The sequence below is a fragment of the Hemibagrus wyckioides genome, linkage group LG03 (assembly GCF_019097595.1).
Source record: "Hemibagrus wyckioides isolate EC202008001 linkage group LG03, SWU_Hwy_1.0, whole genome shotgun sequence".
Classification (NCBI taxonomy): Eukaryota; Metazoa; Chordata; class Actinopteri; order Siluriformes; family Bagridae; genus Hemibagrus; species Hemibagrus wyckioides.
In genome coordinates, this window is record NC_080712.1 from 23,350,003 (window position 1) to 23,370,681 (window position 20,679).

Genomic DNA, 20,679 nt, shown 5'->3' on the forward strand with positions numbered 1-20,679 from the left:
GTTACTTTCTCTTGGCCAATCCCTGCCCTTGTCCTCTAATCTGATCTGCCATGTATAAGCTTTATTAAACCTCAGTGCAACTCTTATAGGCCACAGTACCAAACAGATCCAGGATTAAAATATTATGCATACGTTCGTTCATCAGATTTATTTTGCACTGTGAACATCAATACAATATTGTATCCTGCTAAATAAATAAATAGAATCTAGTATGGCTAGTGCTCAGTAAATCCCATGAGCAATCAGGAAGCAATACGCCCATGAGCAGCAAGGCACAGTGATGACCGGTTTTAAGGGGAGATCTTTATCTGATGAGCTTGTGTGTGTGTGTGTGTGTGTGCGCGCGCGCGTGTGTGTGTGTGTGTATGTGAAGAGGTCAAAATAATGACCGTTGGCTTATTAGACTGGGAATTCAGCTAGAAGATTGGAATCAACAGAACATATACAAGCACTCAGACCAGTGCTGCTCCAGGTATTTGTTCCAAGCAAGCAGGAGCCATGCCTGATGCTGCCAAACTAGCACTCTGGGTAATATTAGACAGTGCTGTAATAGATAAACCAGGGTTGATGTATCCATCCATCTATTTTCTGTACCAGTTTTCTGGCACAGGGTTGTGAGGAGCCTGGAGTCTATTCCAGTGGCACAAAGCAAGGGCCCTCCTGGACTGGGTGCCAAATCATCACAGGGCACACACACACACACACATACATTAGAGGATTTAAAGATGCCATGTATTGCATGCCTTTGGACTGGGGGAGGAAACCAGAGTACCGGGAGAAAACCCAAGAAGAATATGGCATGTTCACAGGCGATTGGAGACAAATATCCCTCACAGGGAGGTCCACATGAGACATGCTAACCACTAGGTCACCGTGTCCCCTACCTAATACCACGCATGCTTTTACAGAAATAAAATATCTATGCCATGATGCTATGATACTGCCTGATGTCAGCTGAAAGTAACTGAGATACTTTTATGACCCGGAAATGAATTTATTTTCAAATTAGCACAGTGAATATTACAGCGTGCTGATAAGTTAAATGATTTCAATTAGCTTGCCCTGAAAAAAAATCATTATCCTTATCTGAATAAAAAAAAATGCCACCCATATTCACAAAGGTTTATGAAGAAATTTCAAATGCTGAAAGTCTAGTGTCACAAAGAAAATTAGTTTTGGGAGCCTTTAACCAATTATTCCTTTACATTCCTATACATTAATCTTTAATATTCGGTTTATTCTGGTTTGGGTTGAAGTGGATCTGGAGCTTCTCATGGGAACTCTGTGGCTGAGGTGGAAAATACACACTTGAACGGATGCCAGTCCTTTGCAAGCTCCATGCACACACACATTTACACAGTTCATGCCTAGTGGCAATTTAGTGTAGCCAATCCACTTACCAGCATGCTTTTTGAGAGCTGGGAGGAACTCACATGGACACAGCGGAGAAAGGTGCAAAACTCCACACAGAAATTAAGATGAGATCAGGGCTGAACTCTTACCTGATGTACCCACTATGGCTAACAATAACAAAACGATGTGGCAAAGTTAGCTCTAAATTCCTGTGAGAAGAATTTAACACAGTGCAAACACTTTTAATCCGATTTATCTGACTGTATACAATGGATTGTAAGCAACAGTTATGTACGTTATTAATCCCCACACCCCTTTCCTCCCTCTGCCCTCATGTGGGTGTGTGAAGGGGCATGGGAGGATCCTGTTCTGTTGTTAAATTGCAAATAAAAAATGAATTTATAAATAAAAGCCTTGCTCTGGAGTTGTCAGATCCTGGATGCTGTTTGGAAATACATTAACATATATTTTATATATTAATACATTAATTGAAGTCTCATACTGACTTAAGTTCTAAAAATTGGATACTAGGGTGTCAGCTTACTTCTTGTGACTTCATCAGGAGTGTTTTATCCTGCTTGGGAAAAAAAGCACTGCAGCAAAAAAAACAAACAAAAAAAAACCAGTATACTTAAAAAGTCTGTCCAGAATGTCCAGAGTGGAAAAACACTGGACCAATGAACTTGTACAGTAGAGTACTCCTGATCCTTGTACTCTTGTACCCTTGCTCCTTTTCTTGACATCTTACCACTGTTAATTTCTGATGACTGGCTGATTAACAATAATAATAATAATTTTATAACATATTTAGTTTATTACTTCTGGACTTTAATATTCTCATTTGTTGTTATTTGTATCATCTATCTGCGTATTTATAACAAGTTTGAATGATGTAACTGACATAACATTGTGTTTGTGGTGTGGTGTGGGGTTGACGGGTGATGGAGGGGCTATTTTTAATAAATTACGACAGAAAAAAAGGGAATCTCGGGATATTTCAGTAGTGTATTTGCATGTATATTCACAGAAACATGCAGTACCTATAAAAATAAAAATAATAATAATAAAAAACGATATGTTTCTTTCACATACATGTCATACACTAGCGTCTGCAATGAAGTCTATACTTCTCTGAAGTTTATACTGTCCCACAATGCAGCAGTCTGGAGCCCTGTGGCCAAACGTCTGTTTATATTAACCTCTAATCAGTTTTCCCCTGAGTCGGACCAAAAGAAGTAGGCCATAGAGCACGCGCAAACACACACACACACACTGTGGCTGTAACAAACCAAACATGGTAAATACTTTCGTGTGGAGTTGTTTGACTCTCTTAAAGAGCTGTGTTGAGCATTTTAATGAACAGAATTTCTACTAGATGTTAACAGATGATGATATTCCAGATGCTTCAGTTAAAATGCGGGTGAGCGAAGCAGGCAGTAAGTCACTGTGGGAGGACACTGCAGATATAGTAAAACCACATCGCTGCTCTGTAATTAGAGGCGCTTTAGTAAGGCATGGGGGTGTCGTTTTTACTTATTCAGCATGAGGTTAAATAAAAAATGATTTTCTAAAGATGCCAGAGCGATCAGATGAACATCAGAAGGGTCGCCTGATGTTCAGATGGTGGAGATGCTAACCTTTTCTGTGGTGAGGTCTCGAATCACGCTCATCTGCCCACGGAACTTCAAGAGCAGAGCTTCTAGAGCCATGTACTTCTCCTTCCATTCGTTTGCCGAAGCCTCGTCGGATTCGCTCATGCTGCCTCTCTGTCCTGGAACAAACTAAGGACGGTCGCGCGTGTTAGCAAAGGCATGAAGAACATCAGCACAACATAATATAAATACTACATTATTTTATGCCTACACACATTGCTGTATTGAATTGTCTGGCTTTAATGAAATAAAGAATTTTAAAAACTGAAATTTCTGACTGCTGTTTTGGAAAGCCGTGCCAGTTGACATGTTAAACAGGGAAAATAATACTTATGAAAGCCACAGCAGGCAGCGGAAAGACAGAAGGACGGTTATGTGAATACGCTGAAGTGTTCCAGGCATGGGCAGGGCCCCGGATAAACGCACCACTACCAAAACAAACTCTGACCAGCCAAATCGGGTCCACCGTCACACTTTTCCATTGTACGCATTTCAGTTATGAAAAACACATGTCAAGTGAAGGTAAAGTTACAGGAGGAAGGAGAAGATGGAGCGAAATTGAACAGAGGGTGAGAACATCCTTATTCTAAGCGGTACTTATTATAGACTTGGTCTTAATTCAAGAACATCTATATGTAAAAAAAAAAAAAAAAAAAAAAATTTCAGTGAGGAATTTGTGCTTTGAGATCAGTAACGTAAATGAAAAGAACAGGTTTCACACACTAGAGACTCAAAGATGATGTGATGATAAATTTGTTCCTTTACTTAATTTACTTAATAATATCCGGACAAAACAGTTCCATGTATTTTACACTGTAAACATCTTAGACACGTGGAAAGAGATGATGCCTCCAAAAAGAATGAAAATTAAACATTGCTATGTAAAAAAAACTATAAAAATCAATAACCAGTAATCAACTAAACATATATATTTTGTTATGCTTTGTAAGGAAATTAGCTGTCAAGAATTTCTAAGAAAATTTTGCTTTTATTAATGCAGGTAAAACCTCACAGACTTTTTGTATTTTGTCTACAAAAGTGGTCTGGTGTGTCAACTTCATATTCTTAACTAACATGCAGCATTATAATAGTTTTCTGCAGCTTTTTATTTTTTCGTTGAAATTCTAATTAGAAATCGAGACTGATTTAACTGTACAGAAGTCATACGACAGAGGCTGAAGACAAAATGTGTTAGAAAAAAATTTTGCACAGCAGCTGTGTGGTTGTGATTAAACCACAAGTTAGTCACGTGAGTCAATAGCGAGCATAACTAACCGTTTAAGTAAGGCATGAAACATAATGGTGGGCATGGTGGTTTGCATTTAGCCTGTGTGTGAAGTTTGCATGTTTTCCCTGTGCTTCGAGGGTTTCATCTGTGTACTCCGGTTTCCTCCGTCAGCCGAAAGGCATGAGTTGTAGGTTGACTGGTCTCTCTAAAGTGTTTGTAGTGTGTGAGTGTGTATGATTTTGCCATGCAGTGGGTTGATACTCTATCCAGGGTGTCCACTGCCTTGTGCCCAGAGTCCCCATGACCTTATGCAGGATGGACTGATGGATAAAACATAATGTTGTAGTGTGAGGTGTGTGTATATAAATATATATGTATCTTTTTTTTGTAACAGGACATCATGAAGTGCTTTATTCCTCTTATCCTACAGCAGGTTCCCAAAAGAAAGGTTTCATGTTACTTAAACGACAACACTGTGATCTATTTATGGAACATCCACTAAAGTGATTTCCTGTTACTAGCCTCTTTTTTTCTTCTCTCAGCCACTGACCCCCCCATTCTCTCACGTCAGAATACTTTACCTCTGATACTGAAGCCTCCTCCTATATATATATATGCTAAATAAATACCACCTTACACAAAGCTTCACTATATAAATGTTTGTAGTTTATGTAGAGTGTCTGGAACACAAGTTCATGTGAATGAGCTGTTACTATAGAAACCATATCGATATAAACCGGTCACGTGCCATGTTGTCCATGTTTTTTGGAGTGCCATGCTGTTTAATCAACATCTTCTGACCAATCAGACTGCTGAATTCCAGTGTTGTGCTATAATGATGGTATTAATGAAAGCACTAAACCGGGTGGGTTAAATCTGGAACGGTCACAGAGCACTTTAATAGGAACACCTGTACACCTGCTCATTCATGCAGTTATGCCATCAGCCAATCATGAGGCAGCAGCGCAATGCATAAAATCATGCAGATTCAGGTCAAGAGTTTCAGTTAATGTTCAAACATCAGAATGGGGGAAAGGTTTGACCTCTGTGACTTTAACTGTGACAAGGTTGTCTGAGCCAGATGAGCTGGTTTGAGTATTTGAGAAACTGCTGAGCTCCGTTTCATACACAGAATGTCGTGAAAAACACTGAGTGACAATTCTGTGAGTAAAAATGCCTTATTGTTAAGAGACATCAGAGGAAAATGGTCAGTTTGGTTCGATCTGCCAGGGAGGATACAGTAACTCAGATAATCACTCTTTACATATGTGGTGAGCAGAAAAGCATCTCAACATGCACAAAACATCAAACCTTGAGGTGGGTAAGCTACAACAGCAAGCTCCTATCAGATAAAAACAAAGAATCTGAGGCTATCATAGGCACAGACCTACCCAGACTGGCCAGCTGAAGATTAGAGAAGGTTTGATGTGTTGTGTGTTCTGAGATGCTTTTCTGCTCACCAGGTTATAAAGAGTGCTTATTTGTTATATGAGTTATATGAGTTACTGTAGACTTCCTGTCAGCTCAGAGCAGTCTAGTCATTCTTTAATCATCTCTCTCATCAACATGGTATTTCAGCCTGCAGACCCTTCACACACATATTGCTTTTTGCTCCATTCTATATAAACTCTAGAGAGCAGCAGTTTATGAAATACTCAAATCAGCCCATTTGGCACCTAGAACCACACCACACTTTTTCTCCATTCAACACAACACTGAAGCTCTTGATGTGTATCTCAGCGGTGCTATTAAAGTGGATTGTAAAGCATACGTTCCAACCTTATCATCATTATAAGTATAATTATATTATTGAACAATAATGTAGAGTTTCTTGGTTGGAAATCAGAGAACCTGGCCACAGAGGGAACATGCACAGAAAATCAACCTTGGAGCTGTAAAGCAGCAACACTACCTGCTGTGCCATAAAGTAATGAAATACTCTGAAATACAATTTGTATTTGTTGCATCACAGCTCCAAGGGTTTGATACTCAGCATGTGTTAATGCCTGTGCAGAGTTTCCATGATCACAGGCAGCCTGACTGTGCTAAAATGTTAAACTGCTAGGTCTGAATGAGTGTGTGTGTGTGTGTGTGTGTGTGTGTGTGTGTGTGTGTGTGTGTGTATATATTGTGCCCTGTGATGACTCCAAGCAGGGTGAATTCTCCCACACTGCGTCCAGTGTTAACCCAGGGATACACCTCAACCGTGTTCAGGATGACGTGTTTACTGAAGAATGAATGATGATATTTGTTTCCAACAGCTGAAATAAAAGCAGTTCTTCATAGTGGACCTTTGGATTTATAACATATACTTACTTATTTTAAAACCTCCAGACCATAGAGAAGTATATTCTTCACATTTAATTCACATCAAACATCTGGATCATCCTGTTCGACTCATTAGTTAAAAACAAACACACCAACAACTGAAAGTCCAACCAGAAGGAAGATCAGTGACTCGTAAAGAGGAGGATGATGATGAAGAGGAGAATGAGGAGGAGGAGGAGGAGGAGGCTCTATCAAGATCTTGTTTGAATTATACACTACTCTGTTTTGCTATTAATGAGGAAACATGATGAAGCGTTGTCTCATCACCCTTGGGAAAAGGAGGAGTGGATCTAATTCCCTCTATTTCCCTCTTTGTTTTATTACCACAAAGAGTTTGAATTAACTTGTCTGGTTCATTATTACGGTTCACTCTCAGATCGGTATATCGTCACACCCTTAGAGACAACTCATTTTGCGTACTTTCTGTATACTGTATTCCTTTTATTAAAATACATCGGATCGAGAACTTCGGATCACATGCAATAGTAGAAGTTATATCAATACCATAGTGGGACATTATTATTATTATTATTATTTTTACATTTGCATGAAATCATGTGTGCACCGAAGCGTACATTACTTTTGACACCCCTTCACTCACACACACACACACAAACGCACGCACGCGCGCGCTCACACAGCCGCGCGCGTGTCCTCATCCTGAAAGGGAAAAGCATTTAAAGTGAAACAATGACATCTTACCCAAACGAAATAGATGATAATATAGCTGTCGCTTTCACTCCATATTTATTCTCAGTGAAGCCTCGTGCTCTTAAAGTCTCCTCAGGAACTCACGTAACTTGTAAAAACACACCGTTCTCTCTCTCACTCACTTTTCATTGCAGCATCTCACCACAACCTCGCCACTGCCTGGGAGATGGGCGTGCCAGTCACTGACCGGGCCAATCGGAGCAGCTGTGGGTGTGGTTCTCTAAAGTTCAGCTCACAGAAAGCTCGTCTTAAACTGACACTCGGTCCAGCCAATGAAACGCCCATGATTATTCGTCTTGGCCAATCGACGTAGACTTGTTTCCAAATAACTTCAACTTTCTATATAGGAGTCCTACCTAGACTGCAATACGTAGTGGTTAGTACACCCTATCTAGTGCACTTTGTATATTATATGATTCTGTTTGTATTTTATGGTCGTTTCGGAAATGACGTATAACACGTGTGTGTTATGGTGGTGAGTTTTACTGAAAAGTAACCAGGTACTTGTTACAACGTGGATTTATTAACGTTAGGTAGTGTGTAATAAAGATATAAGCCTAGTTTTTCATGCCCGATAAAGACTTTATTTAAATACTAAATGCTGGTGAGTGGAGATTTGATTGAATCTTTTTTCCTAAATGAAAAAGTGCATGTATCCGGTTAGCATCAGTGTGCCAGCTCACGTTACAGAAGGGCTAGTAGTAAGTGTAGTAAAGCCAGTAATTCACATGTACAGTGACAATCACAGTGATGCGATTTTAATATAATAATGTATTCTCGTAAAGCATTTCTTTCCCCCCATCCTCCTCCAGTGCAGTTCATTAGCTCATTCTATTCAGCAGGCGCTCTGGTATTTCCGTTGTGTCATTTATTTGAGATGTGTGTCAGCTCTGAGACATTTTCCTGTCTTTCCTTTTTTTCGCCTGGACTTTGTTTAATGTCTCCCACCTGAAATACTCAAGTGGTCATGAATCGTGAAAGTGGTCTCAGTCATCCCATATGCAGCTGTTATTGTGATTCAGGTTCAGTCATGGTGGTGAAGAAGAAGGCGCCCAAAGTGGAGGCTGTGATTTTGGACAGCACTGAGCTGAAGATCCTGACCTGTGAGTTGATTTACACTTTACATTTCTACTGCTATGTGCTTACTCATGTAAATGATACGCTGTGGTTTCCAGATCGGAAATGAACGCAATTTAAGAATAATGCACGCCACTTTTACTGAAAACTCTAATGCTTCTTTGCAAGATATTAAATCAGTTTTAAGACTTTTTCCAGTTGATTAGGCAACCGAGGTTTGTTTGTTTTATTAAATAAATTTATTTATTTATTTGTTTGTTTAATAAACGATTTATAGTAAAAAAAAATAAAATAAAAACATAAGTTATTATTATTATTTTTTTTTTTCTTTTTAATTGTTTTTCTTTATATATATATATTTTTTTTTTATTATTTTTGATGATAACTGAATCATATTTATCTACTTCCTATATATCAGTGGGGGCCGATTTTTAATTTTTTTTTCATAACCAGGCCAGATTAGACCACATCAAAATACCTTAGCGATAATATTATTTGTAATATTATTATTTAAAATATCAAAAATTATTTATGAATTATGCAAAATGCAAAATGTTTACAAACATGAAAAGAGACAAGCGTATGCATGTATACACTGATCAGGCATAACATTATGAGCACTGAGAGGTGACGTGAATAACACTGATTATCTCCTCATCATGGCACCTGTTAGTGGGTGGGATATATTAGGCAGCAAGTCAACATTTTGTCCTCAAAGTGTTAGAAGCAGGATTTGAGCGAGTTTTTACAAGGACCGAATTGTGATGGCTAGACGACTGGATCAGAGTATCTCCAAAACTGCAGCTCTTGTGGGGTGTTTCCGGTCTGCAGTGGTCAGTACCCATAAAAAGTGGTCCAAGGAAGGAACAGTGGTGAAGCGGTAACAGGGTCATGGGCGGCCAAGGCTCACTGATGCATGTGGGGAGTAAAGGCTGGCCCGTGTGATCCGATCCAACAGACGAGCTACTGTTGGTCAAATTGCTGAAGAAGTTAATGCTGGTTCTGATAGAAAGGTGTCAGAATACACAGTGCATGATGGTTCAGGGCTGTGGCGGGGGGGGGGTGTGTGTGTGTGTGTACAATATTAGGCAGGTGGTCATAATGTTATGCCTGATCGGTGTACATCTGTAACGTAAAATTAAAGTCTTTTAAAGTACCAAAAGAGCACAAAATGTTCGTCACATGTTACCTTACTATAAATTAAGTTTGCAAAGAAATGTGTGGACTCTGTGTGCTGTTATATTTCATATAAAAAAAAGCAATAACTTTTTCAGCAATGTGTGCTACAGTAGCATTTTGTCCATGTAAAGCATACCTTGTACACACACTGTCTTTCTTAGCTTCACTATCTGTAGATGGAGAAGACGACTCCAAAGAGCTTGCCCAGGTGCTGAAGGAGTGTTTGACCTCTGCTGACCCAGTTCAGCAGGTCCAGCTTGTGTCAAAGGTGTGATCATGATCATATTTATTCGGTTCAATTTGATTTGAAATAATGTATAGTTTTATTATTTAAGAAATGAATTAGGAAACATTCTGTTGAGGGACTTTTGCAAACATTAGTTGAATTTTAAGTGTGTCCTAATATTTGTGTTTTCAGTTTAAATTCTCAATGATGTGTGACCACAATAGAAACAGCCAGGTGCACGTCTGCTAGGTTACACTGACTCTGTTATCATAATGACCACATATGCACATATAAACTATTAGGTATATTTACCCTGGACCTACACTCACAGGCCACTTTATTAGATAAATCTACCATATAGATGCATTTTATAGGTTTACATAGGTCATGTGTTACTGTGCAGAATTTTTTATCCCCCTCTACTATGTGAATAATTGGAAATCAACCACCACTGAGGTTTTTGAACCCCCAGTGGCATAGCTGGATATAAGGCTGGGCAATATGATGGTGTTAAATTATATTACGATTTTCCAGGCCTCTTTTATAAAAAGAGGATAAATCTGGATCGGGACAGATTTATGCACAAATCATTAGTAGGAGTGACTACATAAGAAATTATATAGTGGCATTAGTGGAGGAAAAAAATTAATTGTTCCTTTTTTTCCAGGCTTTACCCTGATTGGTCTTTTCATGCTCACAATTGAATGTACGCTTTACCTTTTATGGAGTTTTGTGGGTATAACATATGTAAATCAGTTATCATTGTTAACACACACAAGTCTGGAGAAAATCAGCATTTCTGAAACTTTTCTAAGTTTGTCAGAATTTTTTTTTTTGCGGAAACTATTGCACACAGCTTTACAAAAGGATTGATAAATGTTGCATAAATTAAGTATAAGTGGCTGATGTGATCAAATGTGGTACTTAATCTTGAAATTTAAAGTGTTTAATTCTTAACATTAATAATAATTAATAATAAAATCTCCCCCTTTTAGAGTGAGTTTAGTTAGTGTGTGTTTTTTTTTTGAGTAATTATATTTATTGAGATTTTCAATACGCCGCATAAAACAAAAATACACAAAGAAACCAAAACGACTCAGAATTACACAAATGTTACAGATGCGTGTGCTCAAAAATAACTAAGATAAGATTATAGTGCACCTTGTAATATAAAAAGACCAAAATGAGGTTTTGAATAGTCCACATATGGGCTCTAAACTTTACAGAATTGATCTAGATAGTGTTATTTTAATTTCTTAACAAACCTAAATACATATGATATATTGCAGAAATCTCTTTAGTGTTGTGATGTAATATATTTGTTATATTGTCCACCTGCTGCTAGATCGAGAAAAATATCCATTTAAATGATATAAAGCTGTAGAGTGCATGAACAGGGCAACTGTGTCAAATGAGAGGGCAGTAAGTACAGTACACAGATACACTGCTGCATCTGTTACACTTGAATGAGCATCTTTTGAATAATTTCTCATCAGGGATGGTTCTGTGGTCTGTTTCTATTGTTTGATGGGGAAGGGAAGAGATTGAAAATTTGTGCATAGCAACAGGTAGTGTATGGTCAGTAGTTTAATAGCTACATTACACAGTACCAGTGATGCAATGGCCACTTAGTAGAATTACAATGTTGGTGTGTTTTGGGATCTTGCAGGCAGGCTCCATGCTGGAACATGTGACCAAGGCTGAGTCTTTACCTGATCCTTTACTCCTCACCTGCTTGGACACTCTGGCGGTCATATACACCACTAGGCTGCAGGCTAAGAATCCGCTGAGGAGGGCTGTGGCCAGGTACCTTGTCCTTTACCTTCTGTCATTCTAATATACATATACACATTCCTCTACATTACACAACTGTCTCTCCTTATATTCTCTCTTTTCCCCCTTCTATCTCTACAGTGCCTTAGGAAATGTTCCTGATTGGCTGGAGGAGAAAGCTGTGTGCTGTCTGTCTGAGCGCCTGTCTGCGTCTCTGTCTTCTCGGAGCTCCGAGCATTACAACCATCTCACAGATTGCATCACTTCTTGTCTCGATTCTTGCCCCATCGGTATGTCTTTGTCTGCAGCCAAAGCATTGTACAGTGTTTGACATCTTGCAATGACGATAAAGGAGACACCTGGAAACTTTCTGCTTTTTCTGCCAATAGTATTCACTCAGCAGAATAGCTAATTCACTGCAAAGCAAAAAGGTGCTTTTGTTTTGTGATGACTTTATCCAGGTGAATTCAAAAGCCTTAAGTGGGATGGACTGTGGGTCTTTGGACTGTTTAAAAAAAACTCCGTTATTATGAAGGTCACATTGAAATTTTGCATTGTTCTTTTCTTGCTATTGCTTTTTGCACATCTGAGGGGGAAAAAGGGTCTCAGCTTGTCCACCAAGATAGATAGCATTTAATTCTTAGCAGTGTTTGCACTTCTGTCTGTGTCTTACTATCCACAACTAATATTTGTTTATTTTTCTCTTAATATGTGATGCTCTTTGCTACAGGAGAGAAATGCATCCATCGCTTAATAACACAAGGTTGGTATTCGTTAAAAATTCCTTTTGGACTAAGAAAAACCCCTTAATTTTAATTTTGGTTTATGTTTACGGTTTATTCAGATTGTCTCATGTTTTCCTTGTAGTACTCCAATTCTTCCAGAAGGTTGTGAGTGAATATCTAGAGCAAAACAGGTAAACCAAATAAAGTAAGATTTAAAGCTTAAACATTGTATTGAACACTTTGATTGAACACTATTGATTAATCCTCTTTAATATGCATATGCATGTGCTTGTGTGTGTGTTTGCTTATGCAGAGGTCTGGCTGGTCGTCATGTAGCCCAGGCCCAGCTCATGCAGAGCTGTCTGGCTGTGGTCAAAGCCTCCATGTTGGTAATACAGAGATCTCAGGAGTTGATCAGTGCTGCCCAGCTGGAGACGTCAACCAGCAGCGCTCTCCAACAAGCCTTCAGCGGACTCCTGCAGTGTTATACACAAATTCTCACCAATGGTAGGTCAGAGTGAATGCTACTGATGGCATTACATTAACAGTTTTATTGTGTTATGTATCTAAAATCATCTTCCAGCTCATTAAAAATTTTTTTTAATTCTAATTTCTCTTTTTTTGTCCAGAGGAGTTTGTTCAGGCAGTGCAGAGCACAGCTGGGATGGCTGTAGTATTGTTGATAAAGTCTGTCATGGGAAATGGAGACAGTGTAGCTGTTATGGTGCGTGATATTGTATTTCTCCACAGTACAATAGTTGCTAAAGTCTGACCCTTCAATTTTAACATACTGTATTATTTCTAAAATGTTCATTGAAGGTGGCAGGACTGTTGCAGTGCACACAACAGGAAGGAGACACTGCCCCCCTGTGGCTGAAAGAGAGCTGTGCAGGGCTGTATGTCAGCATCAGGCCTGCTGCTCTGGCTCTGTATCTGAGCCATGGAGCTCTGGCGATGCTCAGCTGGAGAGGTCGGACGCTCGGCTTACAGGACGAGAAACTGCTGCTCCTCATTCCCGATGTGATCCTGTCTCTTGATGCAAGGTGAATGCTCAAACACCTTCTGACACATTTACATTATGGGAATCTGTGTAATACTGGCCCCAAACCCAAAATGTCTTGACTTACAGTTGGTCTATTCACAGCTAAAGGCTGATATTGTCACATTAATTAGCTAAATGCTTATTATGGTTTATGACTAAATCATAACCATCAGTCATAGCACATGGATGTCTTCTGTCTGTCATCATTTTGCAAATAGTTACATTGTCTAAAAAGATTAAAATGCTTTTTTTTGTGTGTTTGTGGTATATAATGTAACACAAAGCAAGGGATAATTTCAAAATAAACAAATACTTTTATAAACTCACCATTCACTTTAATAGGAACCACTTTAGCCTTGCTCATTTATGCATTTCCCTAATCAGCCAATCATGTGGCAGCGGCACAATTAATAAAATCATAAAGATATAGGTGTGTTTGACTTTAACACTTGCATGGATTTTAGTGCCAGGTGAGCTGGTTTGTTCATCTTCTGGGAATTTCAAACACGACAGTCTCTAGAGTTTACACAGAATGATGCAAACAGCAAAAAACACTGAGTGAGGTTTGTTTGAGCTGCCTGAAAAGACTGAATCATATAATAGTATAAAATTGATTTATTTATACACAGACAGTTGTAAAAAGAATTTCACTGTCGTACCGTGTATGATTCTGTATGTGACTATTAAAAAATTATAATTTATAATTTAGCTGTGTTGAGTAGAAAAGCATATGAGCATACACAAAATATCCAAGATGTTTAGCCTGAAATTCCTGTTTCTGACTGACAGGAGTAGAGCCTGATATGATCATCTTCTGCATCCACCTCAAGGTCTGATGTGTTGTGCATTCTGAGATGCTTTTCTGTTCAACACAGTTATAAAGAGTGCTTTTGAGTTACTATATACTCCATGTAAGCTCAAACCAATCTGGTGATTTTCCTCCTCCTCTATTGCCAGAAAGCTGAAAGTACAGGATTGGATAGGATGTCTTTTTATGTTGTAGCTTTATACTTTTCCTTCACTGAAAAGAAGAGGACCAGACCTGTTCCAATATGACAGTTATTCTTATAGCAGTTGGAGATGTGATAAAAAGCACATGTGTCTGATGGTCAGGTGTCCAGATACTTTTGGCCATCTAAATAAATAAATAAATATCTTTATTTTATTACATTTACATAACAGTTAGTTTCATTGAAAATGTTGACAGTAATTGCACATGATATTGAGTCAAGATATAGAATTTAATTGCTGTATATATAATTTGGTGATTATTTTTTGTCTTTTATGTAGAGTGAAGGAGTCCAGCACTGCAATGGTGGTCTCTAGAGTTCTATCTCTATGGAGCAGTGCTGCGTTTGACTGTCTCCAGGCTGAACCCAAACCTTCTCTGCTCTGCCAATCACTCTGTGGCAAGTGCCTGCTCCCCTCGCGCCTCCTCCGCCACGTCTACGCCCACTGGGAGCACCCGTTAGATGGTGTGCGCCACCAAACCCGCATCCTCTTCCGAAACCTCCTCCTGCTCCACCAGCACTCCGGTGACCCTGCATCCGACCTGACCACTGACCCTTACATTATCCAGCTGACTCACAGCCTGCTGGCACTCGACTGGCATACAAAGGGCAAGTATGGCTCGCTGGCATGTCTGGCTGAGCATTTAGGTGCTGAGTACCTTCTCAAGCTTGATGCCAGTCTGCCTTCCAGGCTGCTAGCCCTCATGGGAGATCAGACGCTGGCGACGTACTCCGGTGAGCTGTTGGAGAAGCTGTTTGTGAGTCACAAGGGCCAGCTGTGTGCCCGGTTCAGTGATGATGGCTGGATGGATGACTGGCACAAGACTTGGGTCATCCCCCTGCTGGAGGTGCTATGTACTGCTAAGATGGAGCAGACTACTTATATTCTGGATTACTTTCTGCCCAAATTGTTGCGCTGTAATCCTGATAGTTTAGGGTGCATGGTGCAGGCTCTGCAGGACATGCCTTCCAGGTCGTATGGTGAGAGGACAACTTTATCTACTTGTTATGTAATGACGTGTTTAAGGACCATGGTGCAACCAATGGTTAAATGATACAACTTGTAATGGTAATATTATTAACTCATTAACAAATATAGATAATGGTGGAATGTAATCAGTATGGAAACTAATTAAAAATATCATGGACCTGCTGGCTATGTTTCACTGGCTGTTTGGGATCCCCAGACCCTTCTTTCAGATCTACTGTTGTAAAGTACATCTAGTGTATAAGACAAGCAAAATACAAAGCTGCAGTATTGCTACAACTAATACAAAGAAGCAAAGAACTATATGACTAGCATTAAAAGATGAATTTAACCACCTGCTTCCTTCCTTTAGTTATAATTTACAATTAGAGATGTCTCTGCTCACCTTCATCTAGCCTTTGCTTTGTGGGTTTTTAGGCTCCGTGGGTAGCAGAGGAGCTCTCGGAGCGTTGATGACTTGTCTGCGTGCTGCCAGAGCTCAGGGAGTTCTCAAGCCTGCTGATGGGCACCTATGGGGTATGATGGTACCCCTTCCTCTGTTAAAACAAGCTCTGGTGCATAAACATGACCAGGTGAGTCTAAGTCTTTATGTCGATTTGGTATCGTAGATCTTTTTGCTTTAGTATAAAGAAATTATACGTGTGTGTGAGATTAGGTCCGTGTGGACGCGCTCGGATTAGTGTGCGAGAGCCATCGCAGCACAGAGACCCTCTCCACACAGGAAATGGATCTAATCCGCCACTTCCTGCCCAGCAACTTGAACAGCCAGTCACCTGGAGTCAGGCAGCAGATGGTCAGCCTATTTAAGAAGGTCTGAAACACACACTGTTGTGTTTGTTTTGTAAGGACTCTGATTGGTTGCATGATGTGGCAACATGGTTATCCTGCTAAAATCTTTTTTCTTTTTTCTTTAAAATCTTCTTTCTGCATTGTATGAGCAGCTCCTCTGTAGGATGAAGGAAAGTACTCAATCCTTGCAGAAGAAGATGGCACAGGAAAAGGATGAACAGCAAAAAGAGAGAGACCAGAACACCCTCAACACATACCAGGTACAGTATCATTTGTATAGTAGAATGTGCTGGTATTGTACTGACATAGCCGCATTGATGGGGTTTTTGAAGATATTCAGAATCCAGAAGTATTTCATGTATTCAGAGATAAGTTGAACACATACCTATGTTGATTTTATCACACCCTAACCCTCTTTATCCTGAGTACATTCGACCTGAGTAAATAACTGGCTATGAGGCAAAAATGTGCTCCTGGTGGTACACCATATTATGCGCACACACATTTATACAAAATGGTATTGGACATTTATAGATCATTATATATCTATAAAAAATCCTATAACATCCTATATCTTTAGAGATCTATATAGATCATTATTCCTTATTGTATCCTGCAGTGCACCTATTTCTTAGTAATGTTATATTCAGAAGATTTGAGGTGTATTTTACATATTTTATACATATACAAGTGCATTAGCTTTATTAAATACAAGCAAGCTTTGAAGCAGGAAAGAAGACTGAAATTAGGGAGCTGATGAGGGAAGGGGTGATGAACAGAAAAGTGTAGATAACAGACATGTGTTGAAGTGTAGAAGAGCATGTCTAGTAGTCAGTCTTTAATGTATAATAAAGAATATAAAGCCTGCGCTGGGTTTTTCTTCTAACTGGGGAGAAAGGTGTTGAGACTATGTGTGTGTGTGCGTGTGTGTGTGTGTTTTCTCAGGAGTTCCTCTGCTGGTTCTGTGAGAGTTTATTTCAGGTTTTGCAGCCAGGAGCCTCTTTCTCCAGGTGTTTAGTGACTCTGCAGCTGCTGGGGCTGGTGGCTGATCATTTCTCCTTCAGCATGGGTATTGTTCAGTCTTTTCCTCTGATAAACCACACATCATTCAGCTTTATTTACTTTCAGAATGTTATTGGCCAAATTAATTTCTGTACTTACATCTGGATTGTTAATTCAAAACCTTCATGAAACATTAGAAAAATAGAGGACACATTTTAAATGAAAAATAATTTTCCTTTTACACTTTTACATTTTGTAAGCACTGTGTCATGTAGTTTGTCAAGTGAACAGCTTTATCCTTATTCCCAACAGCCACAGTACCCTTAGAGTTTGACACGCCAGCACCTGTATGCCGTAGTAGTAGGGCAGGTATAGACTAAATATCATCTAAATGCAATGTTTTGTTAAGCTTTGTAAAGAAGTCATGTAAAATTTGAGTCTTTGTTAGGCTGGAATATTTGCAGATTACACATTGTCACACAGTGATGATCCGGTTTCTGAATGCTTAAAGAGATATGCTATTCATGAATAAAAGAAGCATGGGTTCCCATTTTAAACATATCATTTTCATCGAAAAATGACTCCAGTTTAATGTTTGGTTTAAATATTAAATGACAAACACCTACACTTTAAAATGGTGAAGCAAGGTTCAGGAACTGTGTTTTACACACTGGCAGCTTTATCTATTGTATTTGATTAACCTTAATTTTTTTCTGTGCAAAATCTAGGATATTCTTAATTGGATAAAGTAAGCAGTTATAATGTACACTGATCAGCCATAACGTTAAAAGCACTGAGTTGAAGTGAATAACATTGATTATTGATTATTATTACAATAGCACTTGTCAAGAAATGACAAGTTCTCATTGTTCTCAAATGGAGAAGAAATTCTCAAGTGATTCTGATGCTCTGTCTATATATTCTACTCAGAAATTAAGACTGAATAACTTTTGCAGATCAAAGTGAAGGCCCATGCAAATGAAAGTGACTTACTGTATATACTTTTTCTCTTTGGTTTCTGTGTCAGACCCAGAAAGCTTTGCTCTTGGAGCCTGTGTGACTGTTCCACATGCACAGGCTGTCCTCTACTGTCTGTCCAGCAACTTCCTGGAGGTGAAACAGCTGGCCTGTACACTGCTGCAAAAACTGCCTTCCAAAACAGTGGGCTTACAGGTTTGTTGTGGCTCGACCATTCGTCTGACTACCATTGCTGAACGATATCGAACAATAATGCCTCACAGAGATAGTCAGAGATAATGCTGCAGCATGTCATCCTAATATTTCACCGTGCTACATAAATTATGATGAGGACAAGGATCTTTAATGATTCTTCCTACATGTGCTGCTGCTCAGGAGCCAGAGAGGTTGCAGTGTGTGCTCCAGGCTGCTTTAGACCTCAGCACCAGTACCAAGCCCTTTGACAGTGTCACAGCTGCCCACTTGCTCAATCTGCTGCTGTACCAGGAGGCCCTCCAGCAGGCACTGCTCCACTGTGCCCATGAGAAAAGTGTCCCTCTACAGCTACCAGATTTTATCCAGTCTTCAGAGGTCTCCATTTTGGAGAAGAACACACTGGCAGGTATGTAGATACATATCTCGTCTTCTCATGTGCTTCTTTTTTTTTTATTGATTCTGTGAAATTATATTATGCTGTAATGTTGAGGCTGAGCATTTTTTTTGTAATGTTTCCTGTTTCAGTGGTGCTCTTCTTGATGACATGTCTGAAGGCTGAGGTTGCTCAGGCTGAGACTTCTCTGCTCGTAGCTGCTGCTTCCTGTCCTTTATACGGCAGAGCTCACTGTATCACTGCAGCCCTGCAGCAGCTTAGCACTGGGTATGGCAGCATACATTACAGGCCAAATTATCCACATGCATCCATCATTATACATTTTTTCCCTCTTACTATGCATTGTACAATTCTGTCAGTAATACTCAAGCTGAAACTGCATAGTAGGGATTTTCTACAAAGTAATATTTTTTTTTGCCCTAAAACTGATGACGAAGCCATAATTCATAGAGACTAGTGAAACTCAAACTAGAGAAACTCTAGTCAAGTTTGAAGGACGTTGGTACTTTATGGTCAAAAATAGTGCATGGTTGTGCTCTGATTCGCCACATGGTGGTGCTGCTGTGGTAAATTTATTTATTTATTTATACAAAACTGGTTTTCAAGCTTGAACATCAGACTGTGATGTTTTAGACTAATATTTCTAACGAAGTTCTAACTAAAATTCAAAATCAAAAACTTCAAATTCTGCTCAAATCATCTTCCTTGTTATTCAAATACATTTTTATATACATTACTCATATACATTTTTGATGGACCAAACTATTTTTGTTTAACATGTCAACAAATTTGACCGCGAGTACTCCAAAATGAATGTCATTATATATCTCCACACTGCTTTGGCTTATTGACCCCAGTCTTGGTGTCCAGACCTAGACCTGAAGGATACGTGAGCAGTTGTGAAACAGTGCAGCCTACTGGTGAAAAGATATGAAAGATTTTGGCTGTATTATTTGTCCTAAAATCATTTAACTGGTATTTTTAGATTTAATGAGGCATATTTAACTAGCAGGTCAAATAGTAAAATAGTTTATTATGACTGCCATTTTGGGTGTCTGCCATTTCATATTGTGTGTTAAGATGCTTTCTTTACAACCACATTAGAGTACCCTAATGAAACGTGTCGAGTACAGTGTTATTGTCTTGTTCCATCTTCAGTTTAAGTGCTTACACGCAAATAATACATACTATACTGTACTTTTATTCATGCACTTACATTTCTCAAGCATTTCAAGTGCTTGAACCCTGATAATTGTTGCCATAGCTATATTCCAAGGTGTGTGTGTGTGTGTGTGTGTGTGTAGATCCCTCCAGCTGCAGGCTGAATGGAGCCAGGTTGTGTCAGACCTCATTGCTCAGTGCTACAGGATGTCTGATGTGGTTTCACCTGTCGTTCAGAGCTCCTCCCCTGAGGGTCTTATCCCAATGGACACTGATTCTGGTTCGCATTTCACCTTAGAAAATATAAAATATATTTATATTGAAATATGTTTGATATTCCTATGGAAGCTGGACAAGGCATAACCTACTTATTATTTGGATAAAGGCATCATGGTGGCTTTTTACTCTATATCTTTCCTGAAGCCTAACAGCAAAAAGAGTGAATATTATGTTAAGGCTAAGAAATGGTAGCAAAGTGAATTAACATGAAGTATGAGTTTTGACTGTAAGTGGGCTTTTATGTGTATTTGTTTTTTCTCCTCTGAAGAAACATCATCTGGCCTGCAGAAGATCCTTCAGGAAATCCAACCTCGAGACACCAATGACTTCTTCGCCACTGCCCGAGAACTGGACACAACCTCTGAAGAGCAGCCTCACACACCTCAGCCCACAAACAACGGTGAAAACCGACCTAATACTGATAATACCCATGTTTCTCACATGGTTTATTTTATCTACTCTAAAACCCAGCACTCTTGTCAAAGCTGAAAGCAGTAACAGCTCTCAAACTTGTGTGGTAACTGGCAGTACATTTTTCGTCCTTTAGAGGTCAGTGTGTCATTACACACAAGGCTGGGTCAGAATATAG

The 20,679-nt window shown here is 39.2% G+C and overlaps 2 protein-coding genes across 5 annotated transcripts in view; one reads left to right on the forward strand and one right to left on the reverse strand.

Moving 5' to 3' along the window:
• Positions 1–7,432, reverse strand: part of plekhh2 (pleckstrin homology domain containing, family H (with MyTH4 domain) member 2) — a 30,613-nt gene extending 23,181 nt beyond the window's left edge. For both annotated transcript variants that reach the window (XM_058382924.1, XM_058382915.1), the window contains exons 1-2: positions 7,264–7,432; positions 2,991–3,134 (exon numbers count right to left, since the gene is read on the reverse strand). In XM_058382924.1, coding sequence (XP_058238907.1) covers positions 2,991–3,110 — 120 coding nt within the window. In that variant the 5' untranslated portion in view covers positions 3,111–3,134; positions 7,264–7,432. The remainder of the gene's footprint in view (positions 1–2,990; positions 3,135–7,263) is intronic.
• A 281-nt stretch (positions 7,433–7,713) lies between these two features.
• Positions 7,714–20,679, forward strand: part of thada (THADA armadillo repeat containing) — an 83,330-nt gene continuing 70,364 nt past the window's right edge. For 2 of the 3 annotated variants that reach the window (XM_058386496.1, XM_058386498.1), the window contains exons 1-20: positions 7,730–7,876; positions 8,295–8,375; positions 9,690–9,796; positions 11,424–11,560; positions 11,669–11,817; positions 12,258–12,290; positions 12,395–12,443; positions 12,566–12,759; positions 12,882–12,976; positions 13,072–13,295; positions 14,585–15,285; positions 15,710–15,864; positions 15,948–16,103; positions 16,234–16,341; positions 17,027–17,150; positions 18,111–18,256; positions 18,437–18,662; positions 18,782–18,917; positions 19,955–20,091; positions 20,359–20,490. In XM_058386496.1, the coding sequence (XP_058242479.1) occupies positions 8,303–8,375; positions 9,690–9,796; positions 11,424–11,560; positions 11,669–11,817; positions 12,258–12,290; positions 12,395–12,443; positions 12,566–12,759; positions 12,882–12,976; positions 13,072–13,295; positions 14,585–15,285; positions 15,710–15,864; positions 15,948–16,103; positions 16,234–16,341; positions 17,027–17,150; positions 18,111–18,256; positions 18,437–18,662; positions 18,782–18,917; positions 19,955–20,091; positions 20,359–20,490 (3,082 nt within the window). In that variant the 5' untranslated portion in view covers positions 7,730–7,876; positions 8,295–8,302. Of the gene's footprint in view, positions 7,877–8,294; positions 8,376–9,689; positions 9,797–11,423; positions 11,561–11,668; positions 11,818–12,257; positions 12,291–12,394; positions 12,444–12,565; positions 12,760–12,881; positions 12,977–13,071; positions 13,296–14,584; positions 15,286–15,709; positions 15,865–15,947; positions 16,104–16,233; positions 16,342–17,026; positions 17,151–18,110; positions 18,257–18,436; positions 18,663–18,781; positions 18,918–19,954; positions 20,092–20,358; positions 20,491–20,679 lie in introns of all 3 variants that reach the window. The other variant, XM_058386497.1, reaches the window with a different exon arrangement.